General features: G+C 36.9%; 2 protein-coding genes across 2 annotated transcripts; one reads left to right on the forward strand and one right to left on the reverse strand.

Moving 5' to 3' along the window:
- Positions 1,192-5,762, reverse strand: LOC104707109 (membrane-associated protein VIPP1, chloroplastic). Its single transcript, XM_010423389.2, has 11 exons — positions 5,520-5,762; positions 5,002-5,111; positions 4,769-4,879; positions 4,577-4,641; positions 4,414-4,495; positions 3,519-3,593; positions 3,042-3,112; positions 2,866-2,948; positions 2,188-2,252; positions 1,849-1,923; positions 1,192-1,476 (listed from the first exon to the last, which is right to left on the reverse strand). The coding sequence occupies exons 1-11, from the start codon at positions 5,644-5,646 to the stop codon at positions 1,360-1,362; spliced, it is 981 nt and encodes a 326-aa protein (XP_010421691.1). The 5' UTR covers positions 5,647-5,762; the 3' UTR covers positions 1,192-1,359.
- LOC104707110 (rubisco accumulation factor 1.1, chloroplastic) lies at positions 6,813-8,319 on the forward strand. The gene has a single exon (XM_010423390.2). It carries the CDS (start codon positions 6,866-6,868, stop codon positions 8,171-8,173), a length of 1,308 nt encoding a protein of 435 aa, XP_010421692.1. The 5' UTR covers positions 6,813-6,865; the 3' UTR covers positions 8,174-8,319.

An 8,319-nucleotide genomic window follows, 5' to 3' on the forward strand; every position in this document is an offset into this window, starting at 1 on the left:
TGATTTAGGAAGATTTAAAAAAAAAAGAGAGATACATGATTGACTCTCAAGCGGATAAATAAGAAATGTAGATTGTATATATCATGGATCAATTTTTGTTGGACATATTTTTTCTTAGTCAACTTGATTGCTCGTTTGATTTCGAATTCGATTTCATATAACGTGGAAGATCACTTGTAACTATTAACGCAATTTTTAGTAAAACCTATAAATATATTTGGATGCATAAGTTGGTTCTCCCGTTTAAGACCAAACAAAAAAAGAAGGTAATATAACTTTTGCTATTTTGGACTGTGGCTGAGCGAGTGATGTGATGTTGCGGATGAAAAGTTATAAGTATAACATTTTGGGTAAACTAAAATTATAAGTGATTAATCTTCGAAGAAATGAATTATATGTAATTACCCAACAGATAAGCATGCCAAGTGTATCGATCGGTTTTAATGCTTGGCATAGTGGAAGTTTTCCTAGACTTCTTGAAAAACCAATTGCATCCAATTTTGGGATGCATGACTAAACAAGTTTAGCACGATCTATATGCCTAACTAATATGACCCTAAACATACATCCAACCTCGATAGAATAACCACATGCCACACATTTCTAGCAACCAAGCGAATCACACAACCTAGGATTCAAGTTTATAGCAATCAATCTCACACACATGACTCACTAACTCTTCCTCTTCATGTTTGCACCACCCACTTCTCAACTATGGCCCCAAGTCCATCGCTAGTCAACCAGCCTACTGCTGGATGGCCTATCGACCATGTCAGAACCCTCACGCCCGCTTTGCCATGCACTCACATGCGACAGCAATTTAAGGGAGGTGAAGAGCAGATGAAGGAGAAGTGAAGACAAATTTTTTATCGCTACCGTTGTCGCTGCGACCCTCTCCCGAGCAGAGCCTTGGGCCTTAATCATTCCAAGTTGAGATTCAATAATTAATACAAAAGTAATACTCCTCCGTTTCAAAATATAAGATGTTTTAGAGAAGTTTTTTGTTTTATAATATAAGATGTTTTCAAGTTTCTATGCAACTTTTAGATTAGTTTATTATTTTATATTATGCAGTATTGTTTCTGATTGGTTAAACTTGTTAAAAGTAAAGACTTCTTAATCTGCATGCTTTAGTTAAAACATCCTATATTTTAAAATGGAGGGAGTATATGAGTGGTGTAAAAGAAAAAATAGCGTTCAAAACCGATGGATTTTGATGAAAATACCAACTTAACCAAACTATAAATGGGGCTTAGATTGCTGGATATTTACCGACACATGCTTTTGTTGTCTTCTACAAGACACAAGATAGTTTACAGACAGAACGTCACCCAATAACAACCGGGAAACAGCCGATGCCTAAAAGTCGTTAGCTTTCCTTCGTAGTTCGTTCAACTCATTCTCGATCTCCGAGTCCTTGAAAGGGTATCTTGTGCTAGCTGAGACGGTGCTTCTCCCTGCAGGGAGCTCTCCTTTCTGCATCATATCATATAAACAGATGATAACTATGAGACTTATGTATTTACAAACTCTTAACTTAAATGAAGTAGAACGTTAGTAACAACGTAGAATATAGTCAAATATGAAATAAAAGAGTATGGTAAACATGGAAGTAATTAGGGGAGTCAGAGTTGTTGTTTTCTCTTTTCAGTTTACTCGACGAGAAACCAAATCTCTCTTTTCAGTTTTCAGTATCATAGTTCACTGGAACACTGGAACCATCCAAACTTGCCGACTCCGTCTTTCCATATAGTAATTTGGATTGTGATAGCTTGCGAACCCGATTTTTGAGGGAGTCATGGAATTATATATCCTAACGAACAAATAAGACATCAACGTGTTACAAACCTTTGAGCTTCCGGACAACTCTTTCTTCAAGTTTGCGAGATCATCATCCACAGATGAAGTCTCAAGCATTTGAAACTGCAAGTCACAAAGAAGAACAAGTTAACGTCAAGTTGGTTGTATATATTGAAGTTTGTCTGCTACCACGAAAAGCTTAGCTCAAATAAAACAAATCAAACATTAAGTACATGAGATTGGGCTATCCTGTGATAAAAAAAATATTACATAAAGCAGTAAACTTAACCTAGTCAATGCAAGATTTTAACTCTGAAACCAGTATAAAAGAGAGAGATTCTCCTCCTTATAGAAATACTAAGACAAGAGAGATAGAAAACTACCAACCTTCCCCTCGAGTTCATCAGTTCCAATCTGAGTAAGTGCATCTGCTTCAGACTCCATAGCCATCACTGTCAAGCACTTTCTAAATTTTAGCCTCTACCGGAATAGCCATACATCAAAAAGAATATGTGAAGTGAAGAATTCTAACTGAAGAATTCTGATACCAGTAACTTAGAAATTTACCGAAAAAGAATAAAGGGAATATTCCTGCAGGTACTAACATAAATCAACCCCATTTTGAAAAAGATAAAAGTTCATGGTCACCAGAACTTAACCAAATTGCTAGAAATAGCAAAAACAAAACTTATCCAATGTCACATAAACAAGAAAGGATTCCACTAAACGTCGCATTGCCCACATTATATTAGTGCTCCACTGTTTTGCATCAGCTAACTACAACACTAATTCCAGACCCACATTTCCCAGAATCTGAAGCACTAAACATCCCCTAGGTATCATCAAGTAATCTAATCTAGCTCACAGAGAGAAAGTAACACGTCTTTGGCAGAAGTAAACTTTCTAGTGTACTTACTTTCAAAGATTGAACGGGTACATTTATATTATCCTCCTAACTCTAGTCAAAATTTCAAAATCAGAAAAGAATAATGGGCTAATTGCTGTCAGTGATGCATAGACATGTTCCCTAAGTTTTGCTCAATTTGGAGGATTACAAGATTGTACCTTTCTCCTCCATTTTTTCAAAAGCTGAAAGAGCACCGCTTGTATTTACGGTCCCTATCATCTCTTGCACTTTCGTTGCAGTCCTAGCAGTAATATAGAAAACAAAAGAGTTGGGACAATATATAAATTAAGAAGAACAAGCTTCCCATTAAGGATAATAAGGAACCGATACAAACTTGGCAGTTCGAGCACGTGCAAGGAGCGTATCTTTCTTTGCTTTTGCCTCTTGTATCTTGCTCTCCAAGAGCTGCAATAAAAAAGGGACAACAACAAAGATTTTTACAGAACTCAGTTTTCTAAGAATTAAACTTCGTCCTAAGCAATGTCAGCTACGGAGAAGGAGGCATTCTGAAAATGAATATAAGAATCTGAATCATCTTCTACATAATGTACATACAGAAGTTTCTTAGTCACTCTATAAAGGTGAAGAGAGATACTTATCATATGAACTTTAGACGGAGGTATCATAAGTCAACTATCGTCCCTATATCTAAGCCATTCTAACGTAATTGTTGTATGAAGAAAATCATGTATATATGATTGTTTGTTTTGTTGAGTAATGCATTGACGAGAAATTCATTTAGTTATAGCCCTAAAGAATCCTACAGTTTACAGTTAGTATAAGTATATGGATAAAAATGGTGATAACTAACCCTTGTATTCGAAACAAGATTGTCGACAACACCTTTCTGTTGATCTAGTTGAGTTTTCAGAGCACTAGCGTTGTCCTGTTAAGAACAAAAAGTGAACAAATAAATAACTTCAAAACCAAAATTTCTAAGACAATATATCTTTTTGTAATGCATTTTCAAAAATTAGAAAATACATGTTTCAAGGGACTTCAATAGTTGTTGAAAAGGTATTAGCAGTCAAAAGTTAGAGATAATGTTCTGTATTGCCTTCAGGTCTTAAGCCATTTGCAAAGTTCATACAACCAGAAACAGTAAAACGAAAAGAAAAAAAAGCCACACAGTCCATTGTTCAAACAAATGCACATAAAAGATGATAGCCAACATTCTGATAAATAGAAAACACAGAAGGATCGTTTTTGGTAATTTCCGTAGTGCTACACATGTCCATATTCTTATTTGGTCAGACACTGAGACCATAGTCAACATCCTAATACGTAGAACACAGAAGGATCATTTTCGGCTGCATCCGCAAGTGTTAAATATGTCCAAATTCATATTTGTTCTGACACTAGAACCACCTTAACAAACTCAACAAACAAGATCGTTACAGAATTCAAGTAATTATAAATACTGCCAAGCTCTGTTGCATCTAAAATGATTAACACATGGTCAGCATTTGGGACTATCTGAAATTACTTAAGGAACATGAGAAGAATTACTTTATACCTAGATATCTAAATTTTTACTTTTTACTTTCATCACCTCCTTACTAAACATTTCAGAAAACCTAGAGATTAGCCTCAAAGGGCTCGAAGCGTCAAACTGTTAGGTCCCAGGATTCTCTTTCATTTATTATAGTAAGCACACTTAAGAAACTGAGAAACGGAAAACAAAAGAATGGATTGATATAACCTACAGCAAAAGACTTTCGACGTTTAAGTGCTTCACGTGCAAGATCCTCATCTCCTTTTGCAAGAGCAAGTTGTGCCCTTTTGTACCTATTTAAGCATGTAACATGTAAGAATAATCAGCTAAATCAGGAAGTAAGAGAGCAAGGCTCCATGCTAAAACAAACATACCAATCATCAGAAGATTGCTGTGCAGCTTTATATTTGTTCTGCAACTGCTTTTGTGATGCTAAAACCTTAAGACATGTTGATGATACACAAGTTAGCAAATCTCCAAAATTATGAGCTCTCAGAAACTGAAGAATAAAAAAACATCACAAGGGGACATGTATAAAGGTTGTTCAAGAGTAAGAAGAAATGTACCTGTGCAGTGGCTTGACGCATCTTTGTCAAATCACTATTCATTTCAATGACAGTTTGCTCCAGGATTTTCTCCGGGTCTTCGAAGGAGCTAATGAGTGCATTTGCATATGACTTCGCTTATTTAAATGAAAAGAGACAAGAAATCTGATTAATGAACTTCAATGCATTAAAAATATATAGAAAAGAAGCACACTCGACAGTCAGATATAGAATCTCAGCAAGGTTATAAGTACCTTGACAACTCTAGAAAATCGTTCAAAAAGATTCATCGTAGCACCATGACTGTTGCACTTGAGTCTATCTGCACAAGCTAATCTCAGCTCGTTCGCTCTCAGCCCTCCACCTTGTATATAAAAGCAGTAATCCTTTTTGAGTTTAAACAATAAGAATTTCAGTCCAACAACATAACTACAAACCAAGTGAACTAAATGTTAAACAAGTGAAACACTCCAAGCATTAGATACTGACCAAGAACGAGACCGTATCCTGTATTTCAAACACTCCAAGCACACTAAATTTATCTCTTTTTTTTTTTTTTTTTTTTCTATTCCTAGTTACTAAATCAAGAAACACAGAATCATACACCAAAAAGCACTATCAATACCCAATTTCACTTGGGTTCAGTGTTTTTTTTAATTCTTTTAGAAAGCTGCAAAATTATCATTCCAGCAATTCAAACAATGGGCAAGCCTAATCAAAGGACGATAAAGCAAAACCCTGTAGCGAATTAGAGAAGACGCTTTGGAGTTACCGAAGAAGGATGGTCTGAGGGGTAAAACCCTGAGGGAACAAGGGCGATTAGAAGTTGAAGGGGAAGAAGAAGCAGTAGGACGGAGAGGAGGGAATAATCCGGCAACTGGTGAAGCTTTGAGAGCCATTTCAATTGCGATTTCGTCTCTTCTCCTTCTCTCTCGGCTTCGCTTTTTGGGCTGATTTGGAGGATGTCCCGTTTGTGGTCTCGGATGTGTTCTCGTTTTTCTTCTTTGATCGATCCTCGTCGTTTTGGTAAAAGGAGGGTCTTTTGCTATGCCTTTTTTTTTCCCTCGCCAACTGAATTTTATTGATAAAATTTTACAAGTCCAACAAGCCAGCCCAATTACAAGCTTACACAGAAGCCCAAGCAGGCAAGCAGCCAAATTTTGAGTTTTTTTTTTTTTTTTTTTTTTTANAGTTTATTATTATTATTATGTTTTTGTGAAAATCAGTTTATATTATAAAAGTGAGTCTACATTCTTAATTTTTGAGTCTATACTTTAGATATTGAGGAGTTATCCCCTAGTATTATATAGAATACATATTTTCTAATTTCATAGATAAAATATTATCCATCTGAAATGACAACAAAAATCTAAGCGTTCTTTGTTTATTATATTGGAGATATCCATTATTGGTTGGTTTAAATATTTGTGGTGGTATCTATCCTTGAATCTCTTCCATTTGCGTTTGCAGGTATCATCACATCGACTCGTATTTAGTCTTGTGACTTATGTTCTCTTCCGACTTCTCCGATGATTTTGAGATTTTTTTTTTTTGGCTTTAGTGTTCTACTTTATGTTTTCTGTGTATCATAATTAAGCTTTCGGGAAATATCTTTGTTTTCTGCTAGCTTTAGAATTATAAAAACGTATTACACCTTTGTTTTATATAATGAAAATGTTTCAGTGAAAATAAAATGACAACAAAAATAACATATTTGTGAGATGATAAGTAATTATCATGTATTTTTTTTAATCATTTTTTGCGAATTGTTATTAACTTTTTAAAAAAGAAAATGGTTAAATCTAATACAAAAAGTAGTATAAAAATAGTTTATATTTGATATTCCATTATTGCATAGATGAGCAAATGTTTTAGATACATATTTGTCTATCTATTTCAGTTTCTAAAAAAAAAGAAAAATGAAGAAGTAATGCTGGCGGGAAAATCATGCATATCGAGAGAGATGCGAGAGACGAAGAAGAATATGCGTTAAACCAAACCGGTTTAAATCCGGTTCAAAAAACTTTAATTTGTCCGAGTCTCTTTATCTTTTATATCGACGAAGATGATAAGGTACCATCCAATCCATCATCCTCGTCTCCACCCACTCTCATCACCATGCTTTCTCTAACTGCAACAACTCTCAAGTCCTCACTCTTCACCATATCCAAAACCCATGGATTCTCCAATACTCGACCCGTTTACCCGAAACCTTTCACCACCATCAACGCCGCCTTAATCCCCGCTTCAAACCGTCAAGCTCCAGCAAAACAACAGCTCTATCAACCGTTCCGCCCACCTCCATCACCGATTCCTCCAAAATTCCGATCACTCGACACCGCCGGAAAAATCGAAGTCCTCGCCGATCGTCTCGGTCTCTGGTTCGAATACGCTCCACTCATCTCGTCCCTCTACACCGAAGGCTTCACTCCTCCATCAATCGAAGAACTCACCGGACTCTCCGGCGTCGAACAGAATCGTCTCATCGTCGGTGCGCAAGTCCGCGACTCTTTAGTTCAATCCGGTGCCAAACCTGAGCTAATCGCTGCGTTCGACACCGGCGGAGCCGAGCTTCTCTACGAGATTCGTCTTTTAAACAACACTCAACGTGTAGCTTCTGCTGAGTACATTGTTCATCACGACTTCGATTCCAAAGGAGCTCAAGATCTCGCCAGAGCGATTAAAGATTACCCTCATCGCCGTGGAGATGTTGGGTTTAAAGATTTTGATTATAATTTGCCCGGAGATTGTTTGTCTTTTATGCTTTATAGGAAAAGTAGAGAGCATCGGAGTCCATCGGAGATTCGAACCGCATTGCTCGAACAAGCTCTTGAAACCGCGGTGACAGAGAAAGCGAAAAAGGCGGTGGCGAGGGAGTTACATGGAGAGAGTGAAGAAGAGAGAGCTAAGGAAGAGGAAATCAAGATTATTCGTGTTCCTGTGGTGAGATTGAGGTTTGGAGAAGTAGCAGGAGCGAGTTCTGTTGTTGTTTTACCGGTTTGTAAAGCAGAGGAAGGAGAAGAGAAGCTTCTTGAAGCTCCAATGGAGTTTGAAAGTGGAGGAGAGTTTGGCGTGGTGGAAGCTGAGAAAGATTGGAGTAGATGGGTGGTTTTACCTGGTTGGGATCCTGTGGTGGCGGTTACGAAAGGAGGAGTTGCTGTTTCGTTTAAAGATGATAGGAAAGTTTTGCCGTGGAACGGGAAAAAAGAGGCGGTAATGGTTGTGATCGACAGGGAGAAGAAGACGGTGGAAGCTGAAAATGGAAACTACTATCTTGTTGTGGCTGAAGGTGAGATGAAGTTGGATAGAGGATCGGTGTGGAAGGAGAAAGGAGTGAATGAGAGTTTAGGGATGGTTGTTTTGGTCGTTAGGCCGCCGAGAGATGATGATGATGATTGGCAGATAAATGATGAAGATTGGGATTAGAATTCGATTAGAGAATAATAGAGTTTAGTAACTTTTTCATAAACAGTTACTCGTATGCTTTTGGCAAATTGATATGTAATTCTTTGTTTGATTGTTTATCACATTAATGTTTCTTTCATTGTTGTGTTAAAGAGTCTTAGCTAACA

This window comes from Camelina sativa, chromosome 8 (genome assembly GCF_000633955.1).
Source record: "Camelina sativa cultivar DH55 chromosome 8, Cs, whole genome shotgun sequence".
NCBI classification, from domain to species: Eukaryota; Viridiplantae; Streptophyta; class Magnoliopsida; order Brassicales; family Brassicaceae; genus Camelina; species Camelina sativa.

Bases quoted from the DNA above. Each gene is read 5' to 3' on its own strand.
- LOC104707109 (XM_010423389.2), bottom strand. From the start codon at position 5,646: ATGGCTCTCAAAGCTTCACCAGTTGCCGGATTATTCCCTCCTCTCCGT. The intron at 3,113-3,518 runs GTTAGTTATCAC...TTTTTATTGCAG, and splicing joins ATCTTGTTTCGAATACAAGG to CTCTTGGAGAGCAAGATACA. The intron at 2,253-2,865 runs GTACAATCTTGT...AGTGCTTGACAG, and splicing joins TGAAAAAATGGAGGAGAAAG to TGATGGCTATGGAGTCTGAA.
- LOC104707110 (XM_010423390.2), top strand. From the start codon at position 6,866: ATGCTTTCTCTAACTGCAACAACTCTCAAGTCCTCACTCTTCACCATA.